Source organism: Gymnoscopelus microlampas (genome assembly GCF_963454915.1).
Source record: "Gymnoscopelus microlampas genome assembly, chromosome: 13".
NCBI classification, from domain to species: Eukaryota; Metazoa; Chordata; class Actinopteri; order Myctophiformes; family Myctophidae; genus Gymnoscopelus; species Gymnoscopelus microlampas.
Window position 1 is genome coordinate 37,992,438 of NC_139950.1, and position 22,229 is coordinate 38,014,666.

A 22,229-nucleotide genomic window follows, 5' to 3' on the forward strand; every position below is an offset into this window, starting at 1 on the left:
CGTGCTCTTGTAGTCGCTTCATTTGGGCTTGTTTTCACAGACCTGGTTGCTTATTTCTCTCACACAACCTGGCAACACTGGTGGAGAGGCGTGTCACGTGTGTGTGTACAGTATGCAAGTGTGTGCGTCCCGTGCGTGTGCGTATCTGTGCGTGACATTTGCAGCAGCAACTAGCTAGCTATGGCTCAACTAGAACAGTTGCAGAAAGCTTCATGATATATTATTCAGTCAAATAGCAGGTTATAAGAGTTGTTAACGGTCCATGCAGGGCGGTTTAAGCTAGTTTAGAGCTAAGACATAAAGAAACCTGTCACTTTTGAATGTAACGACTGCTATGAGATGGTAGTTTGTGGACTAGTAGCTGCCGTTAGCTAACACTCTAAAAGAGTCTTTTAGTTGGTCAAATCAAATGGAATAAGTAGAAGCTAACAGCAGCATTCATTCACAGCCAAGGTTGGTGTCTCTGTTCTAGGTTGACATGTTGTGAATGTCTCGGCTAAATGTTTGCCGGCGGTGAAACGAGGGTACATGATGTGTTTTGCTGTACATTGCCGCATGGTGGGACGTTAAAGAAGCCAGTACATAGGGTTTGACATTAGCATTAGCTAGCTTAGCTCTGCTGCTGTCCCCCTTTTTTTTTGCTCTAGTTTTTTAGTTCTCCAGTCAGTGTCCCACCAGCCCACCACCACGCTGACTTACACGGACAGGGGTCGTGTTGTTGAACCCGTCCAGGGTGTTCTGGTAAACTTGGGAGCAAGGTTTTTTTTTGTTTTGTTTTGTTTATTTTAGTGTAGTGTGAGCAAAAAGGAGAAGAACCAAAAAAGATGCTGCTCTCTCTGGTCGTGCACACATACTCGCTGCGCTACTGGTTCCCTGCCACGGTCATGCTGGGGACAGCACCGGCTTACCTGCTGTCATGGGGGGTCTGGAAGGTGCTGTCCACCCTGCTGCCTGTCAGGGTGTACCACAGGGTGGACGACCGGCTGTACTGTATCTACCAGAGCATGGTCCTGTTCTTCTTTGAGAACTACACAGGGGTGGAGGTAGGTACAGCACAACAACACCTTACTTTACTGTATTATTACTGCAGGTTTTGTAGCTTTGGATTAAGATACTATCATATATGTATTTTATCGAGTCTCGATCAAATACATACATTTACATCCATGATAGTCTTGATCCAAGGCTATAGGTTTTTTTTGAGAACTACACAGGGGTGGAGGTAGGTAAACCAATCACCTTACTTTACTGTATTATTACTGTAGGGCAATGGTTCTCAAATGTATACATTTCAAGGTCTCCCCTTAACTCTGACAGTATACAAATGGTTCCATTTGTACACTGTCAGAGTTACAGACGTTTAAGGGTCAATTTAGACCCCCCCCCCCCCCCTCAAGGAACACAGAGAGGCCCTGGAATGCACTTTTGAGAACCACTGTAGGGTTTGTATGGCAAACATTGCTGTCTCTGGTATGCCGAATGGGGATTAAACATAATGTGCTTAAAACGACACAGGAAGCTGTTTGAATAACAGGTTCACCGCAAACTGTGCCAGAACAGATTGATGTGACACGTGCTTCCTGTGCTGGTGTGGAAATTACTTCTATTTTTTTTTTTTACTAAGCCCATTTTGACAAGCTGACTACTAGCCAGTTGCATACCATAGATGTCTGCATTCTTATGCCACGCCTTGTGCAGCAGGTGTGTAGTGTACTAGGGTGTGCATATACAGTATATAAATATATCTGTGTGTGTGTGTGTGTGTGTGTGTGTGTGTGTGTGTGTGTGTGTGTGTGTGTGTGTGTGTGTGTGTGTGTGTGTGTATATATATATATATATATATATATATATATATACACACACACATACGCACATGTGTGTTTGAGAGCACTGGAAAATAGATCCCAGTATTGCACATGATAAATTGGTAATATGGAATGCCTGTTTGGGTAAAGTGTTATTCGTCAGAACTAGGCCAAATCGATAGCTTAGATGGGAGTCATCACGTCTTCCTGCAAAGGTGCGAGCTGAGCAGATTTTCTATTTGTAAGCATGGGCAGAATCTATCTTGACTGGCGCACTGGGACACTATACAAACCTTAAGGTTGCTTGTGTTTGTAAAAGCTTTTCATGTTGGTTATAATAGTGTCTTAACTCTTTTTTTATTAAATAGGCTGTCTGTGAATAATGAAGTGTAGGGTTATTTTAACCTGCTGTTATTCACCTCTCTCCCTAGATTGTTATATATGGAGATATACCAAAGAACAAAGAGAATGTTGTCTACCTATCAAATCATCAGTGTACAGGTAAGACTCTCAGAGGTTGTGTTTTAAAGGAAGTAAAGTCTGGTTTGACCAAATTAAAAACCTTGTCTGAATCATTGGCCTTCTCTTCCAGCGGACTGGATAATTGCTGACATGTTGGCCATTAGGCAGGACGCCCTCGGTCATGTGAGATATGTTCTTAAAGATGGACTCAAGTGGTTACCATTGTACGGATGGTATTTCTCTCAGGTACTATACATAATTCTGGCCTGGTGACTCTGTACATACAGTATTCACTCTCATACACACTTGATAATTATCTATTATCTCATCTTACTGTTTGAAACTGCAGTGTACAAATCAACTCGTTATTTCTGTTCAGCATGGAGGTGTTTATGTCAAACGAAGCGCAAGGTTTGATGTGAGGGCCATGAATAAGAAGCTGCACTCTCAAACTGAATCAGGAACACCAGTAAGTAATGTTAGGCTTTTGAACCAAAACTTGCACCGCCATAGGAATATGGAGGTCACTTAAAAACCCAAATCTTCACCTCATAGAATGGAGATCTAATAATGTAAACCAGATCTTTCACCACATAGGAACATGGAGATCCATTGTAAACCAAACTTTTAATCACGTAGGAACATGGAGAGCTATATACTTTGTTGTACAACGAATAGTGAAAATAGCCGGAAAAAACTGTGGGTATATACTGTATAAAGTATTTTGTAAATGTGTTATAATAAGAAACAAAATGTTTCAAAATCCACCACCTGTCCCTTTGAGACAGGTAATGTCAAACTAAAAGGAGTGCTGACAAGAGGAAGTAAAATGATATCTAATGATAATTTTGACCATTGTTTAAAAAAGTTATTTAGAGTTATGATTCATGTTTCTTCACTTCATCCAAAGTTTAAGTTTGAATGCCTTTTGGAAAACGTCCTTTATTTGACCATGCGCTTATATTTCTGCAGATGTATCTTGTCATCTTCCCAGAAGGAACCCGGTATAATCCAGAACTCAAGAATGTGATCACTGACAGTCAGGCGTTTGCTGCAAAGGAAGGTAGTAGCAATATTATCACTCAAAAAAAATGTGTTGCTGAATTTATAGTACTAGTACTGTACAATGATGAGTTTTTGTTGGTGCCTGCATTGCATGGTTTCCTCCACCGTCGGTGTGTGACTGAGTGAATGTAATGCACATTGTAAAGCGATTTGAGGAAAGGCACTGCTGTACATGCATGCAACATTTTATACACCCCTTCTATTCTGATTGAGTACAAAAATAATATTTGTGACAGGAATTCTTTTGTCAGAATTGGATTAGGAATTAAGGTATCACATGGTTACGTACGTACCCTATTCCCACACTTGAGTATGCTATGAGAGAAAAATGTCCTCATCGACAAAACCCTTAATTTGTAAGCCATGGAAATTAAAACAATCACGAATACCAGTCAACACTCCTCTTCACTAATGATTAATTATGTGATACAGACAGAAACTCTTTGCATCTTAATCACGGTTTGCCCAGCATCATTGTACAGAAAATGGGTATTGGGGGTGGCAGTGGCTCAGGAAGTAGAGCGGCCTTCTTGAAACCGGAAGGTTCCTGGTCACTATACTGCCTCCCCCTGGCCAGCCGGGGCACCGGATGGAGGGGAAAGGAACTGGTTGGAATAACGTGTTCCTTCCACGCGCTATGTCCAACCAGGGAAACTCTCCCCTGTCAGGTGACAAGAAGGTCAGTTGGCTCTCATGCATTGAAGGAGGCTTGAGCTCGGCCCTGGCCTCCCTAGGTTGGCAGAGGGAACGTAGTGCCCAGGATTACATAGACAATTGGCACTGGGTGTAAAAAATGGCGTTACAAAATCGTGGGATAAAAACTTTAAATAAAAACAAATAAAACCTCCATGTGCATAAGATTTTTGGGACTGAATATTTTCATGGAGAGTGACTTCCCTGATGGCAGGTCCTTCTGCACTTATGACACAATTAAGGAGAGAAACCTCCAGGTGTAAAAACTATCATTCGATAAACGTTCATGTAATTTGTACTGCTTGCTAGCCTTGCCAGTCTATCTCTCCTAAACGTGGCAAGGCAGTGGAACGTGGTACCCACGACTCCTTTATTTGTCAAAACGGCAGCACAGCGACACATCTTCAGGAGGGCCCACTGCAGGATCCGGACAGAGTCATTTCCTGAGTGATTCGTTCAATCATTATTCATAAAGTATTCCAACGTCAAACATTTTGGTAGGATTTGTGTACTAGCTAACAAAGGTTATCCCCTTACGGATTACCCCATAACCCCACTGGCAAACCATGCAACTTTGCAGGAGTGCAGGTACCACGGTACCCAAATATGCACACGGGACACAGCAGAGCACTGTGTCGGACTGCTTCGATCGGAGGGGGGCTATGCTGTACATGCCAGAGACCAGTATTCTAGCCTGTGGGGTTCTACACAATATTGTGCTGGATTACGGGTTGTTTCGATTCCGATGCAACCACAGAGCTGTGAACAGCACAGCCCTCACTGAGGGCTATACGACAGAGACGGGACCTAATTTATCGCTTCTTAAATTATGTTTGGCAGCAAAGTAGGCAATTCAATACCGGAAACGCACAATGCACAATGTTTAGTCAACTATTGTTATTTATGTGATCCAAGTAACTCTTAAATCACAACCATGAGTATCAGCTGCCCCATTATTCTTTGTAAACCGCTCTGGCGGTTGCACCTGTGTGCATGACATTGCTTTCAGTGTGGTTAGTGGCGTTAGAGGTACTAGGCCGATGCTCATTGGGTACAATGCCGTTCAAAACGCATGCCCCTCTGGTTAATTCATACCCGTGGTACCTGTTGTCAGAGTACTTAGTGCAGTACCATTATCATAATACTTGGAGGCCAGTCTATGACATCGGTATTATGACGTTATATTGATGACATCTGTTCTCTCCATATATGTGCATAAAAGAGACATAGACAGAGTATAATGAAATGCTTATTTCCAATGTGGTCCGGCAAAATATAAATAATATAAGAATATAATAAATAAATGAAATTAAATGTGTTAAATTAGATGTGTAAGATTTACATAACACGCAGCACGTCACAGCACCTGACACAGGTTAAAACAAAAACTCAAAAAACATAAAGGTATCCTAAAAACTAAAATAATAAACTAAAATAAGATATCTACCATTAAGACTTCAAATATACTTGCCTCCCCAACCTCCAACCTTTTCCATAAATACAATGCATTACAGTAGGTGGGTTTTGTAGGTGCTGTAAATTATTTTTTCATTGGAACAAGGTTATTTTTGTTTAAGTACAGAGATTGTGGGATTTTCACTTCTGATCTGACCGACTTCCCACTAGGCCCCTGGGTCTTTTGAGATACTGACAACAACAAATATGAAGTCGATCGGTTGGATGGTTCTCGGCATATGCAGGAGAAAGACGGACACACAGAGAGAGATTATGTGCATTTATAGAGCGATTGGTTTTGCTTCTACTCAATAATGGAACAAAAAAACAACTATTTGGCTGTCCTGAAGGTGACCCAATTACATGGGCCAATGGGATTTTGGATAGAATTAAGCTGTATGATTTTACTTGCTGACAAATGGTGACAAATTAAATTCCATAATCAGTAAAGGAATAATGTATAATCCTCATGCATTGTGGAATCAGTGTGTCTGATCATCACAGCTGCTGTGTCTCTTATAAGAAAATATGTCTCCAAAGAAGATGGTGAATCATTGCCTTGGCTTACTCTTCTATCCTAGGACTGGCTGTTTTGAAGCACACTTTAACACCCCGAATGAGAGCCTGTCACGTCGCCATTGAGGCCATGAAAGACCACTTGGATGCTGTGTATGACGTCACGGTTGCATATGAGGGAACACTGACTGCCACTGGTCAAAGACGACCTGCTCCATCGATGCCAGGTGAGCAGGGCTTAAAGAAGAGCTTCTTGAAGTTCTCCATCAAACAGACTTAATTTAATAGGATGTAGAGCACTGTTTCCCAGGTTTGGGTCGCGGGTCAATTTTTAGTAAATAAGTAAATATTTTTTCAAATCCTAACAAACTATCAGTACATTATATCAGTGAAGGTCAAATACTTAACACCCTCAGCCAATAACAGCTAGTCTTTGTATCAGTCTCTTGCATCACAGTCTAAACTTTCCTCCTTGCTGCCAAGGAATTGACCTGTGATTCGTTATCAGTTGTGCAACAGCATGTACTGTAGTATATTCCTACGTAAATAACACATCGCACAGATTACCTATTAACTGAAAATAGTTCCTGACTGTTCCTGTAAATGTAGTTTCTGTCCGTGTTGTGGAATTTAGATTTTTCTTGGTTCCCAGCCCCAGTTTGAAAAGAAATGGTGTTGTGAAAAAAACATCCTGTTGACTCGGGCATAATCATACGTAGATGTGTCTCTAATAAACAGAAGAGGAAGACTACAAAAGAACGTTTCTCATCACGCACTTCCCAGCCACATTTTTTGAAGGTGACTGTAGTAAAGGAAGTGGAGATGGTTGAAAGTTTGATCTTCATTTTGGAATGTTTTCCAAACCTTGAGCCTTTTCCAGTAATAATGTAATATCTTTGATAATATTCTCTAACAATCTTTTTATATATATACTTAAGAATGGAATACTGTAATTGAAAAATATTAGTGAAATACAATATTTACTGTATTAACATGAAATCTCTCAATTGTATTTCTTAAATATTAAGGAACAATATACAGATACTACGTACACAAAAAACAATGTTTCAATTTATCCAAATGTAATAAAGGACATCTTTGCAAACATACCATGTTTCACGTTGACGTTTGATGTCATGTTAATTCAAGGTCATTGCATCGATTGGATGCTCCAATGGGACCAAGGGGAACCATAAGGGTTTGTCTTTTAATGCCATGGGAGCATTAAGTATCACATGATGCGTAATTAATATATTGTATTCTGTACATGTTAACCCCATGTTGATTTAATTGCTCATTCTATGATGCCTTTGCTGAAAGGCTTTTCCTGTTTTTGTTTAGGCTTTCATTCATGTTTTCTGTTGGACAGAATTCCTGTGTAAAGAATGCCCCAGAGTCCACATACACTTTGAACGTGTGGATATCAAGGAAATTCCTCAGGAGCCTGTGTTTTTCCGCAGGTGGTTGCACGAGAGATTCGAGGCTAAAGACCGGTGAGTTTAAGCACCACATTAGACCTCTAAAGCCTATACGTTCTCTATACCAGGGGTCTTCAACGTTTTTCAGGCCAAGGACCCCTTAGCTGAGAGAGAGAGATGAAGTAGGGACCCCCTCTGAGTCTACATATTGTATAACATTGTGTTGCAGATTAAACTTGTTCATAGATTTCATTACACATAATCTTTTCTATTATTTGTATTGTATTCATGTTAATGTGCATTTTCAGACATTTAACCCACTTAAACCATACTTAGTGAACTTGACATTTGGCTTTGGTACTTCTGCTCTTCCCCCCCCTCTACACCAAACCTTGTTGAGCTTGTAGATTTGCTATTTTCTGCAAATGTTCCCCCCAGAATAGTTTCTGTCACACAAATATTTGGCGGACCCCCTTTAGTAACTCTGAGGACCCCCTAGCTATACCCTTCAATACGGGAAAGCATATGTGTAATTCTTTTTTTGTCAAGGACCCCCAAATTGATATATATTTGGCCATGGACCCCCGTCTAAAAATGTTTTGAAGAGAAGATTTCGTTTTTTTTTTAATCATAAATTATTCAAAATGTTCAAAACATTGTTGTGATTTTTCTTTTTCTTTTTTTTTCAAAAATAGCAGATGTACAAGCTTGCAGCGTGGCATGAAGTGACATGCTGTGAGCTTGTATATCTGCTATCTTTTAATTGCCAACGTATATATTTTTAAAATAAATATTTTAGGTTTTTCAGAAAACTTTTAGAATCGGCCTCAGGTCTTAATGGGTTATGAGCCAAATGAAATGGATATAGAAATTTAGATATGAACATGCAAGCCTAAAATCATACGATGCTTGTTTTAGTTGTGTTTTCTGTTCATTGAAATGAACAAAAGAAAACCTGAATGAAACGTATGACAGACATGACCAAATCACCATGGTCCTTACATATGCAGCATGTAGTGCGTTGCTAAACCAGTCATCATCCAATTATTCTACGATGACTTTGTTAGCTTAGACACCGTTTTATTATGATGAATACATTCAGTTAATTTACCATCTTGAATCAACAAAACATAACTTGTCTAATTGACTTAATCACATATAGAATTTCGGTTAGTAACTTGTATGCTCCCTTTACTGATCATTTTAAATCAACTGAATTTTATCTGTCTTTTCAAAGGCTGCTAACCACTTTCTATGAATCTGAGGATGCAGACAAAAAATGCAAGTTTCCTGGCAAACCCCACATTTCTCCACTAAGCCTCACAAAGACCTTACCATCAGTGATGATCTTGGGAGCATTGACACTGCCGTTGCTGTTTACTGAGTCAGGCAGGAAACTCTATTTCAGGACCTGGGTCTACGGAACAGTCCTGGGATGGCTCTGGGTGCATGTTAGTCCATGAGGAACAAGATAAAGAATGCCATTATATGGTGCACAGAAGGTATGGAAACATCTTGCCATTTTCCTAGACTACAACAAGAGCGATATCGAAGCAAAGCCATGTTTGTAAAGACTTGGAGATTATCCCATACTTCTGCCTCACCGTCTACCTTCAACTGTAAGCTGAATGGAGAGAAAGAGAGATGCTTAGCTGCTTGTGCTACTTATTCACTTGCATTCTCTGGATTTGCTGCCTGATATGGTGAAAAAATGTAAACAGATTTGTTGAGATGCATTACTTTTCTTGAATATTCCCCTAGAACCTCAACATTAAAGTAAAAAATAGATACAAACCTCCCTTTGGATATTAATCCCATTTCATTGCCAAGATTTAGCCAAATCTGTATTCTTGCATGCTCAGAGACCCAATCAACCTCATCAATCCACGGTCAGGTATAAGACTTAATGTTTATGAGCACACATGCTCAAATTGACCACAATCATCCATATCATTGACAAAGTTTTGATGTCTCACTAATCATAACAATACCTCAGATTTATATAGCGCTTTTCTAAGTACTCGTCGCTTTACATGGGAAACAAATAAAGAGAAACAACTTTATTAGGTAAAAGAAATAAATAATTTGCTAAAAGTAAAAACAAAGGGGGTTGGGGCTTAGCTGGGGAAAGCAATTCTGAAGAGGTGGGTTTAGGGGCCATTTTTGACAGATGGGAGGGTTAGGGAGTGTGTTCCACAGGGAGGGGGCAGAAACTGAAGGCGCCCTATCACCCCAAGTTGATGGTTGGCATCACCAAACCCGAGAGATAGGGAGGGTACATTCTCAGGGGATGTGATGGTGGAGGAGGTCGGAGAAGTAGGGCGGAACTAGGTTGTTTGGGGAGCCTTGTAGGTGGTGAGGACTATTCTGGAGTCAATTATTAGTTTGACCAGGAGCCAGTAAAGGTCTTGGAGAATCACTATCATCTGCTTTTCCACTGATGCCATGTCCCATGTCAGGAGGATTATGCACTTTGCTTGTTTGAAGTTGTGTTTTACATAAATACAGTACACTTTCTAGCATACACAGGCTAGCTTGAGTTCATAAACACTAATTTTTATTGACTGGCCTAGGCATTCAAAGTGATGTCACACAGTCAAGTTCACTTTGAAAATGTTCTGTAGTCCTAGAAATTATACTTCTAACATGCAAGCCAGATTGTTTGTTAGAGTGAAATGTCTGATTGCAGCGACAGATATTCTGGGCCAGTTAATATTGATTATTTGTGTGCTCAATGTGAACTGTATTACAATCAAATGTTCTGCCATGGTGACATATTTTATTAAGTGTAAATTGTTAAAATGTTGCCAAGACCTTGTGTAATTGCAAAGGCATTGTTGACATAAGTTGAGCAATACATCATATACAGTACATGTATTTTTTTTGTTGCATCAGTAATGCTCTTTTGATTCATATTATATTTTCGCCTCAATGCGCGCGCATATATATATATATATATATATATATATATATATATATATATAAAATTCTTTTTTTCTAAAAAGCTTTGCCAGTACCAGATATTTTGTATGGCTTTGCTACTTTAAGTTCTGTTACAAATAACACAAAAGTATCTACTGAGCAAAATGTTGACGATGCCATTTTGAGAGTATGCTGCATTCATTTCCCTTTGCCAATGAAGCCATCTGTATTATATGCATCACTGTATTGTAAAATGCACTTGTATGTCCAATGTCCATTCAGATTTACTATGATAAAAAAATACTTTACTTTTTTCCACTCGTCACTTTACATATATTGGCATTCTTATCCTATCGTATTTGTTTGATTTATCTAATGGGTCATTATTTTTACATGTCATAAGAGTACCTCACTTGAATAATCCTTCCTTGTTAAATGACCCTTCTCAGCCATTTTATATCCATTTTTATTCTCTCAAGTTTAGATTGTAATTCATCAGGAAATTCAAAGTAGACACTATTTAATGCCAATTGTTCCCAGAAATGTGTGCCTTCTATTTGGATGAGTTGGTCCCATCCAGAGGACCATGTGTCCCGTCATCTTAGGATAGCACCCTCTGCTGGATAGCACTGGAACTGCTGCTCAAAGTGTAGCATATTGGTCAAGTTGTCTACAGTTCATAGTATTCAAAAACAATGCATTGATTTACACTTTTTGAAGAAAAATGCTGAATCCTTTCAGGGGATGTATGTACATTTTGAATGAGGATGCCAGAGTGAAATAAAGTGTATGTGGGGGGAATCTGTGGTTCTATTCATTTTCTCTGAACTGCAATCAACTTTGTTTTTGTTTTTCACCTCTTGGGTGTTGTATCGCAGGCTAGTCAACTGTCTGGAAACATGATTCTTTTTTAAACCTAAACCTAACCACTTCAACCCCAGCACCGGTATTGTGGGGAAAGCTCACAACGCGACCCATTGCGTCGCATTGTGAGCTTGTCAAACGGCTATTTTCAGCTAAACCGTGCTAAAGCTTTCCTTACAATAACAGAAAACAGAAAATACACTAGTATTGAGCCCTGAGGGACTCCTGTTACCCATATGGGGATTGAGTGGTTACAATTATGTTTTACTGAACAGTTTAATAACTCACTTATACAAGTTTATTATTTACAATATATGGCACAGTATTTATGATTTAAAAAAAAACAGTTATGAGAAATAAGCAGAATAGTTCAAAGTTTTTCTAATGATTTTCAGTTATGTATCTTTCAAGGCCGTAGGTTTGACTGAAGTTGGTGCATGCGCAGTGCACTATCAGTATATATCCCATTGACCAGAGGAACCGTTGAGCTATTTTATTTATTTTTAAATCTGTACTGTACTCAGTGGTGGAAAGTAACAAACACTCAAGTACTGTACTTGAGTAAAACGTTGAGGTACTTTTACTTTACTAGAGTATTTCTAATTTTCAATACTTTACTACTTTAACTACTCCTACATCTCAGAGGAAAATATTGTACTTTTACTCCACTACAATTATATGAAAACTTAAGCTTCTTTGTAGATTTGGATTATTACAAATAACACTAACTACTTAAGCCCTAAATATATTTTAGCCATTTGTATACATTTTATACATTTGAGAATTTGAAATGGAACTCTGTATAATCTACTTTTGGTACTTTAAGTACATTTTTGTACCATTTTTATCCAATTTTTGTACTTTCATTTAAATACATTTAGAATTCCGGACTTTCACTTGTACTTGTACTTCTATATTGCAGTATAAAGTACTTTTTCCACCACTGCTGTATTGTACTCTACTACAGACAGCAACAATGACAGCTTCAACGTTAATTTTTGTTTAATAATAATACATTTCTATGAGCTTAAAGCATTAAAAATATCCGATATATAACTATGAAAATATCCCACAGCCAACAACGCGTCTTTCCAGGCGATGGGTTATTCTAGACGCGCATTCTAGACACTTGGCGCACTTGCTTTTTTCTTTTTGAGGAAGAGGATAGCGTTGCCATGTCGGCTTATTATAAGCGACTTTGGGCTCTGTAAAGTTGCTTGTAAATATTTGTAGTTGCGGGTTGCGTTTTTTGGGCTTGTTTCTAATGTGGAATTCCTTATGTAGGTTTGCTTCCAAAAGCATTTGTGTTGTTAGAATGTTTCAAAAAACATTCCAAATATTCCACATTTTTAGCTGTAGAATACAACTTTCGTAGACGTATTTATGATTCTGACGGTTTCAATTACGATAGTTGTAGGGTTGATCCCCCATGGACACAGGGACTTTCATCTCCTAGCCCGTAGATCTTCAAACCCAAATGTTATCTTTTTCTACGGCATAGTAGTTTAATGTAATAATCCATATCTTTTGATAAATAAGTGTTTTAATGCCGTCTGTGGCCGAACGACATTTTTACACCCTGTTTACATTGAGTGTAATTCTGGGTTTCACCGCATGGGCGCGTCACTACCGCCCATTGGGAACTTCCGAAAGAATCGGCCACAGACGGCATTAAAACACTTCTTTATCGAAAGATATGGATTATTATATTAAACGACTATGCCGTAAAAAGAGTTAACATTTAGGGCGTTGAGATAAGCACCTTTATTTTTCAATTTGTACATGTTTGGCGAGTCTACGGTGTATAGTGCCGAAACTTCCTGTGTCCATGGGGGATCAACCCTACTACCTCTACTCTCGTAGATTGAAAACGTCAGAATCATAAATACGTCTACGAGAGTTGTATTCTACAGCTACCACATTTTATTGCAAGAGTTTTCGGAAATAGCAGATCTACAAGCATCACGACGCTTGTAGATTGGCTATTTTCAAATAGCCGATACAGATGGGTTTAAACTTTAAAGTGCTCATGTGGCCTAATCATTTTCTTCTTTTGGGCTTGTTTTCCTATACCTGGTTTCTTATTTCTCTCACAACACCTGGCAACACTAAGAGGAATCACATCCTGGTCCAGTGCTGCAGGTCACACAGACTAGTCGTGTTTGTACGTAAACAAGAGTTTAAGGTATGTCTTCTAAATAGCTGAACGAAAATACATCACGATTAGTGAAGTAAATGCTTATTTATGGATATGCATGTGTTGCAGTGTTGCCATCATTAGCCTATATAATTTATATATTTGTATTGCAAAAGGAGGAGTTATTACGATGTAACAACCTGATACAAGCCTACTTGCACCCCGACATGTTAAAAAACACAATCAATTGATACATTTTGTTTCACACTAATTAGACAACCTATAGTCAGATGTCTAGTAGCCTACTGTAGATTTAGTTTGAATTTCAGACTTATGTTTGATCATATTTCTATAGGTTCCACCACGATCATTTACAGAATAACATTGTAAAAACTTTGTGTCACATTTCTTTGTATATCTAATAGGCCTATTTAGCTAAAATAGTACATTCCTTTTAGAGATTTAGGCAAGCAATACATGGACACATTACAATTACAAGAATATAACAGATAATAGAGTTAAAATTAAACATTAAAATTAAAAAAGATTTAGGGGCAAAGTATCATATCTGAACAAGACTTTGACCAAAATCAACCGTGCCTTTATCTCCAGATTAGACTCTGTAATGGTCCTCCCGTGTTTTTTTATTTACTGTATGTTCTAATGTAAGTAGCCTAGTACTGTTAAATCAATTATGCATGAAAACACCTGACCAACTCTCTTATTCTACAGCTCAGCGATGGCAATTGACTGGCTTGGATTCAGCTATGCTGCTGCCATAGCACTGGGAGGATTTATGGGATACAAGAGAAAAGGTTGAAAGTAACATTTTAATCACTTAAACCCTATATGGGTAACTGGAGTCCCTCAGGGCTCAATACTAGTATCTTTTCTGTTTTCTGTTATTGTTGGGAAAGCTTACTGAAGATAGCCGGTCGACAAGCTCACAATGCCACGCAACTTGTCGCATTGTGAGTTTGTCGATCTGTCATTTTCAGTGAAAGCTTACCCCACAATACAGATAGTGGGGTTTAAGTGGTTAATACATTTGGACAGTGCTCAACTGTGGAGTCCATGATGCAGTCATACATAAACACATAATGAAGCTGACATTAATATGTATTATTTCTCTTTTAGGTAGTGTGATGTCATTGATAGCTGGCTTATTTTTTGGTGTTGTATCTGCATATGGTGCCTACAACATCTCTAATGACACAAGTGACATCAAGGTCTCTTTACGTGAGTATACTGTAACTGTTTGAGCCCAGATTAATATCCTGATTTTCACAGATGTGGAATGCCAATAATTGTATTCATGTAAACTGAAGGACAGTCACATCACCATGAGAATACTTCTTCCTTCTTTCAGTTGCCTCAGGAATACTCACACTGGTGATGGGAATGAGATTCAAGAAATCAGGAAAATTAATGCCTGCTGGCATTATGGCAGGACTAAGGTAAAGTAAAAAGTCTGACAAATATAACAGATTATTGATTAAATTGATCATTTATGTGTCATGACATTATATTGTATTGTTTGATATTTTACATTGAAGATAGTTCTGATCATTGTATAACTGTCTATCTTACAGTTTGCTGATGGTTTTACGACTGCTTCTCTTGATGATAGCCTGAATGGCACTACAAAGGATACAACCACATAACAAATAGAGGCATTCCAGCTGCTGTATGCAAGTCATTTTTATCGCTAGCTCACATGTCGCATTGTGATGCATTGTGAGCTTGCAGATCTGCTATTTTTTGTATTTTTGAAAGGTTTTGAAAATGTTGGCAATGGCATATAACATAAGCCAAAATAGGGACACCAGGTTGAAAGTGCTTAAATGTTCTGCAAGTGGGGCTGTTGCTTTTGTGCAGTACTATTGCTTTTTAAATTAACTAAATTGTTTACATTTTTTGACAGGTGTGAACTTGAATGTTAAGCTCATAACCTTAAATCATGTGTGTGTGTATATATGTTGTATTACTACAGGATGCACTGAATTAGATGCATGCACTAAGCGTGTATGGTGAGATAGGACATGGTGTTTCTCTTGACCATACTGCAATATGCAGTAGAACCTATTTTATGATCATCCATGCACCAACATTTCAAAATGAAAGAAGAAAGTTGAGATGCTGAAAACTTTAATGCCATTGTAAAAAGTCAATGTGTGCAAAGGTAAATAAACTCATGTGATTCATAATACATTCTATATGTTTGTTGTCTTTGGGGTACACAAATCTAAAATGCTCTTTATCTTGAAAGGAGGAGAACATCGAACACTCCCAAAACAGTCTTTACATAAACTTCATCTGGTTGAGGCTTCCTCTTGCTGCCTGGCTGCAGGAATCGACTGATGGCTGGTTTTAAGGTCATCCTACCCTGGAAAGCCTGCAAGGAAATTCACCAAATCTTAAAGGACAAAACAGGACATTGACACTGGTAGATATCTTTATAAACAGGACATTTAAACGTTCTCACTGTGTGAACATTTCAGACCGTATGTGGTAAAAAGATGTGCATAGTGTAAAAATTAAAGAAGGAGAATCTTGGTATCATGTATGTAGTGATGTTGATTTCATTGCTACCAATATCTCCTAAGCTAGATGTATGCCTTTGCTTTTTAATCCATAAAATATTACATGTTTGCAGTGGTGTAAAGTAACTAAGTACATGTACTCAAGTACTGTACTTAAGTACAATTTTGAGGTATTTTTAATGTATTAAGTATTTACAATTTTACTACTACCCCACTACATCTCAGAGGAAAATATTGCACTTTTACTCCACTACAATTATATGAAAAATGTGGTTACTAGTTACTTTGTAGATTTTGATTACAAAACCAATATTGTGGCATCAATTCAAGGAACAGAGGGACAGAGAGAATATAAATGGGAAATGTAATCTAGCACAGTAAATGTATTCCAGTATACAGAATATGTATTTCAGTATAAAGATCACAAGTGAATGTCACAAGATGTTTATGTAAGATGTCCTACAATCTTACATAAATCTACAACGGCACCCAGTTAGGATTCGGAAATAAACAAATTATTCGAGTTCTCGGAGCAAACGTTAAAGAGTGGAGCCAGAAGTATAATTAGATAATTACACATCCTCAATTAAGGATGAGAATAAACCAAGTGGCATGCCTACCAAAGTTCTGAGAAGACATAACCATTAAGAGGGTAGTAACCAGTGGAAAATCAGCTTTGATGCCAGGAAAAATAGGTAGTGGCCAGTGAATGTCACGTACACCATGTCACGTACACCAAGTGATCAGTCCAAGATTATGACAGATGACCATGACATGACAGAATCTATTGGTTAAGAAACGACATGAGTAATGACTGTATTGGAGAGATAACGGAGAGGAGGACTAATAAGTACAGTATGAAACCCAATGTCGAAGGGTTGACGACAGACCATCTGTATAACGCATGCTACACTTATGCCCTGCAAAACATAAATGAAGCCACGCGTGAGCAATATCTACTGTCTCATGTCTTTGATCATTTCTCTGGAACCGAAGACACAGACCACAGAAATCTACTACACACACTAATCACTTCAGCCCTATATATATATATTTCGGCCATTTGACAATGGCCAATCTACAAGCTCACAATGCGTCGCATCAAAAGTTTTTTTATGCATTTTGAACTTGTGAAATGAGACATTCTGCACAATGAGTAATTTTACTTTTGGTACTTTAAGAATATTTTGATACTTTTGTACTTTTACTCAAGTACACTTTGAATACGGGACTTGTCACCCTCTGTTCCTCGGCCCTTGGACCTTGACTGCCCTTACTAGGTTTTGGACTTATTTAGGACTTGTTCTGTTGTTCTGTATTTGTCATGTATTCCTGTTCCGTTTGGTTTTGGTTTTCTGTTACTCTGTTGTTTGCCTTGGTTTTGTGTATCTTATTTTGTAGTAATGCTCTGTGCCTTCCTGTCTGCCCCTGTAGTTCTGGTTACCTGCCCTGTCTACCCGGAATTGTGAATTGCCAGTGTTTCCACCTGTTTCCTCTTAGTCCCCCAGCCTATCCCAGTGTTGATTGTCAGTCGAGTTCACCTGTGTCATGTTTTCCCTGTGTCTATTTAAGCCCTGTGTTTCTTTGTGGTGATTGACAGTCCATAGACCGATGTCGCATGAGTTTATGTAAATTGAACATTCCTGCCTAGCTGGTCTGCTTTTGGGCCCTACCAGTTACTCATTCCTGACAGGACTTCCACTTGTAACAGAGTATATCTACAGTACATTGCAGTATTGATACTTTCACTTAAGTAAAACGTGTGAGTACTTCTTCCATCACTGCATGTTTGTCCCTTAAATAACCCACATTTACATGTTAACACTTGGAACTTTGCAAAGGTTGAGCCTACCTTGATGTTTGAGAACTGAGCGAGAATTGCAGGAAACTTCTCCTCGAGCATCAGAGTGCATTCAAGCAGCTCTACATCTGCACAACTTAATTGACCTCCCACCAGGTATATGGGGCCAGAGAGTGCCTAAAGAAATGTGACACAGAATCATGTAGTTATGTAGATGTAATATAATTTCAGGGACAGCTAATATGAATCTTTGCATCTGAATTGTGTGCTGTAAGTACTAACCATATTAACCCTAGTCTCCCTTTGGACAAAAATATTATAATAAAAAAGATGACAAATAAAATGTTTGCTCATTTTAATTAAAAAATGGCAAAAGAATTGCTACTTGTCATGTGATGAACTGAAGTAAAGTAATTTGCTGCTGTAATAGTCAGATATGTTTCAATGCTAGTTTAGAGATGTAAATGTTTTTAATTGTACCTTTTCAAACACAGGAAGGTAGCGTTCTGTTGCTTTAGATTGAATGGTCTCCAACTTAGTTTTAACATCTGCAGGTGGTGTGAAGGGCAGTATCATAATCATTTCCATGAGGTCCCTTAATCCTTCTGAGTACATGTTGATCCTGAAGGAACATGTTAATAATTAATAAACACATTTTATGACTGAGCTGAAGAACATTACAATATGAAAATAATACATGAAATGAACCATACATTGCACGTTCTTTGATGTCTTTCCCATCCAATTTGTATTTTCCTGCAATGTAATTCAGTATAGCCCTTGTCTGAACAAGCTTCAGGCCATCAATTTCCACCATGGGGACATGCTGAAACATGAGATCTCCATCTAAGGTAACATGAGATCAAATAAAGAATGCACTTTATTCATCCCGGAAATTCAGTCACACTACAAGATAAGGGTGCATACAGTTGGATACATAAAGGTCTACAATAAGATAGAATGAGTATCTAATCTGTATTGATCTAATCAGTATAATAATACATTAATTGTGGGACCAAAGTACATACAGTAAATGTTACATTTACCATTATTAGATGAGGAATCGAGTGCACATGCAGTGTAATCAGTAATATATTTAGTAGCATAAGTGCTTGACATAATATCTATACAGCAGTGGTTCTCAACCGTGACTCCCCCAAAATCCTATCCTAAAATACCCCCCCCCCCCCCCACACACACACACACACACTTTCAATTTCAATTCAATTCAATTCAATTCAAAGGGCTTTATTGGCATGAGAAAACATACGTTTACATTGCCAAAGCAAAAAGCACAATACAACAATACACAAAACCAGCCATCACACACACACCCTGGCAAGCACTTGGAATTGTAGGAGTTGAGGCATTACATTTTGTTTGACTCAGTTCCACAGATAAATAGTGAAAATAGCAGATCTACAAGTCCACAATGACTTGCGTTGCAACATGAGGCATTGTGAGCTTGTAGATCGGCTATTTTCATTTTTTTGCCTCTTATATTATGTGACAATTTGTAGGTATTAAAAGTCCTTTAAGTGTCACTTCACTGTCATCTGGGGACCCCTTAAAATCAAGTGGGGGTCCCGACCCACAAGTTGAGAACCACTGGTAAGGAACTTACCGCCCATAAGTTTGAGATACTGTTCACGAGTTGTCAAATGCACTTCGTCAAACTGTAGACATGAAATGAATAACAGGTTAATCACATCGACAATCGCCAAATCTAGAAACTTTCGTAGCCTGAAGAGAAATGCTTCGTGTGGATGTGTGTTACCTCAACTTCAGCAACTGTTAAAAGCCAACGAATAGACTCCATCTTCCCTCTCCCATTGAAGTAATGCAGCACTACTTTTTCTGCCATTGTTGGGAATGGAAACCTGTAGAAAAGGTACACAAGGTGCTGATCATGTGTCCTAAATCAATTACGATGTTATTACTATTCTATACTTAAGAACACTCATTAAGAATCTTTCTAGCTGTAGTTTAACTGACCTTAAGGTGAGTCGTGGAAAAAGAAATGGGAAAATGCACCGCAAAACGAACGATCAATATGGGCAATATCCAAGGGGAGGGGCAGGGAGGTGCAAGATCTTGGCCAATACAGTAAGAACACCTTCGTCACTCGATCACATAACGCATTCCTAAGCCTCGATCTAGCCTCGATCGTTCCCAGCCTCACTCATCTACATTATTAACCTAGTGTAACCAGCAGTGTTGCCAGATTTTGAGAGAGAAACAAGCAACCAGGTCTATGAAAACAAATCTAAAGGGACTAATTAGGCCACATGAGCACTTCAAACATTCGCTATTTGAAAATAGCAAATCTATAAGCGTACAACGCGTCGCACTGTGACGCGTTGTACGCTTGTAGATTTGCCATTTTCAAAATCTTTTCAAATGTGGAATATTTAACACAAATCTAGTAGGCTCAACGGGTCCCTGGCACAAAGTATTTTCAGCCCGCAGACAAATGCATATTAATCTGGGGGTCCTTGACATGAAAATGTTTGAGAACCACTAGCCTCGATCGCCAGGCTTTTATTAGAGAACCACTGGTTTAAACAACATGACGAAACAAGCCCAAATAAGCACACTTTAGAAACAAGCCCAAAGTCGCTTATAATAAGCAGACATGGCAACACTGCTTTCAGCAGTACCCATGGAAAGCCCTGGTTCTGTTTAGGCTAGTGCTCACTGCTCAGATCCTGTCTAGTGCCCGCCTACTGGATCTGGACATTTGCACAAACGCAAATTCATGTACGCTTCGTTTCCGTATCCTCTCCAGGCCCAGACCGGATCAGCAACCTGCAAAGTGAATAGATCCCCAGTCTACATGCAGGATCACATGGTCTTTGGTCCATGGCCGATTGGTCTCGGCCATGTAGTGGTAAACCAACCAAAAAAGACTGATTTACATTTTTAACAAAGCATTATGGGACATACTGCTGTTAAACTAAGTTATGGTTAAACAAAATATTGTTATAAAGCTACATTTAACATTGTAAACAAGGAAATGGGCAACGCATACATTCAGCTGTCAATGTATGGATTTTTGAAATGGTCAATAAGACCGTGCCCGTGAATGGTTAGAAAATAGACAAGTATAAATAACTGCTGCCGACACACTTCTGTTTGGATGTGAGGGCGATCTGGCTGCGACATCTGTCACCCCATTGATCGCTAGGGTTGATTCGGCTGATCTGGCTGGCTAGGCGGGTGTCCCCTTCCTCCCTCACCGCTCCATATGTGTCCCCTCCCGAAGCTCCGCGCTCGGTGACAGAGGACGTGCTCCCCGGCGCGCATCGTTGGTATACCAGTAGCTGCACTCCCCTGCTAGAACCTCCAAACAAGCTCAAGGCCCATTTGTAGGAGAAACGTAGGGAAGTCAAGCTCCAAGACTTCAAACACATCCAAATGAGGCACTGCACGTGGCAGTCTGCCTTAGTTTTTTAATTTGGAACTGTATTAAATAAATGTAATGTAAATACTAGCGCGCACACATGTAATGCATTTTACCAGTAATGCAAAATGTACTTGCGTAAAAGTACAAAAGTATTGGCATCAAAATATACTTTAAGACAGACTTGTGCAGAATGGCCCGTCTCACTCACCTGTTTCTTGGCTGTGTGTTTTCCACTTCCTGTCGGATTTTATTGGATATATCATTAGTCATCTGACTGGTTTCATTGGATTTTATTGGATCAAAAGACAGGAAGTGGAACACAGTGAAAAGCCTAGGAAACAGGTGGATACAAATATTTTGAATAGCAGATCTACAAGCTCACAATGCTTTGCATGAGGCATTGTGAGCACACACGTGTGCGCAGGCCAGGGGCCCAAGGCATAGAAGGCGTTGATTCCATGATGGATGAAGATTGTGTGATAGCAATTTATATTCGCGTTTCCTTATTAGTAGTAGTACTAGTATCTGAATTTACTGTTCAACTACTGACTGCATCTTGTGAAATATATTGATTTAAATACTGTAGGCAATAAGCATGTTATGTATCTTGAAAAATGTTTTAAATGTAGGCCTACCGCCTAATAGAGGATATGCGTGTGACATCATCATCAAACCCGGAAGTTATGCAGGAATGCCTACTGAGTGTCAAAAAAATACTTTCTGGCCTTGACACAGCCCATGCATCCAAACAGAAAAGTCATATCTGATTGCATTAAACAACATTAAACAATGTTAAACTCACTTTGCATGTTGCTTTGCCACTCGATTTGCCACTCGATGTGCCATTCACCTTAAGCATGCGCATATCCTCTATTGTACTATTCCCCCAAACACCTGTAGTATGTTCTGTGGACAAGTGTAATACCAATTGAAGTGCCAAACATTTTGCTGTGTATTATGATGATCATTGAGAAGCTTTCTCCAAATGAATGGCCCTTATTACTCTGCAATTACATACCTTTTTAACTGTGTGTGTGTGTGTGTGTGTGTGTGTGTGTGTGTGTGTGTGTGTGTGTGTGTGTGTGTGTGTGTGTGTGTGTGTGTGTGTGTGTGTGTGTGTGTGTGTGTGTGACCCACTACCC

General features: G+C 38.9%; 2 protein-coding genes across 6 annotated transcripts; one reads left to right on the top strand and one right to left on the bottom strand.

The window, feature by feature from the left end:
• Positions 1–150: 150 nt before the first annotated feature.
• Positions 151–15,548, top strand: agpat5 (1-acylglycerol-3-phosphate O-acyltransferase 5 (lysophosphatidic acid acyltransferase, epsilon)). Of its 5 annotated transcripts, XM_084076928.1 has the most exons (11): positions 151–1,043; positions 2,237–2,306; positions 2,398–2,513; positions 2,647–2,736; positions 3,240–3,330; positions 6,062–6,223; positions 7,366–7,489; positions 14,070–14,152; positions 14,475–14,576; positions 14,707–14,794; positions 14,930–15,548. In XM_084076928.1, the coding sequence occupies exons 1-11, from the start codon at positions 825–827 to the stop codon at positions 14,970–14,972; spliced, it is 1,188 nt and encodes a 395-aa protein (XP_083933054.1). In that variant the 5' UTR covers positions 151–824; the 3' UTR covers positions 14,973–15,548. The 5 variants fall into 5 exon arrangements, with proteins under 5 accessions (XP_083933054.1, XP_083933050.1, XP_083933051.1 ...); XM_084076924.1 differs by lacking the exons at positions 14,070–14,152; positions 14,475–14,576; positions 14,707–14,794; positions 14,930–15,548 and adding an exon at positions 8,652–10,649; XM_084076925.1 differs by lacking the exons at positions 14,070–14,152; positions 14,475–14,576; positions 14,707–14,794; positions 14,930–15,548 and adding an exon at positions 8,652–10,649 and having other exon boundaries at positions 7,381–7,489.
• LOC311059215 (glutathione S-transferase A1-like) lies at positions 15,469–19,867 on the bottom strand. Its single transcript, XM_084076929.1, has 7 exons — positions 19,677–19,867; positions 19,459–19,561; positions 19,306–19,357; positions 18,395–18,527; positions 18,162–18,303; positions 17,733–17,858; positions 15,469–15,732 (listed from the first exon to the last, which is right to left on the bottom strand). Exons 2-7 carry the CDS (start codon positions 19,543–19,545, stop codon positions 15,595–15,597), a joined length of 678 nt encoding a protein of 225 aa, XP_083933055.1. The 5' UTR covers positions 19,546–19,561; positions 19,677–19,867; the 3' UTR covers positions 15,469–15,594.
• Between the last annotated feature and the right edge of the window lie 2,362 nt (positions 19,868–22,229).

Bases quoted from the DNA above. Each gene is read 5' to 3' on its own strand.
- LOC311059215 (XM_084076929.1), bottom strand. From the start codon at position 19,545: ATGGCAGAAAAAGTAGTGCTGCATTACTTCAATGGGAGAGGGAAGATG. The intron at 19,358-19,458 runs GTAACACACATC...TCATGTCTACAG, and splicing joins TAACAGTTGCTGAAGTTGAG to TTTGACGAAGTGCATTTGAC. The intron at 18,304-18,394 runs GTATGGTTCATT...ATGTTCCTTCAG, and splicing joins GACATCAAAGAACGTGCAAT to GATCAACATGTACTCAGAAG.
- agpat5 (XM_084076928.1), top strand. From the start codon at position 825: ATGCTGCTCTCTCTGGTCGTGCACACATACTCGCTGCGCTACTGGTTC. The intron at 1,044-2,236 runs GTAGGTACAGCA...CTCTCTCCCTAG, and splicing joins AGAACTACACAGGGGTGGAG to ATTGTTATATATGGAGATAT. The intron at 6,224-7,365 runs GTGAGCAGGGCT...TCTGTTGGACAG, and splicing joins ACCTGCTCCATCGATGCCAG to AATTCCTGTGTAAAGAATGC.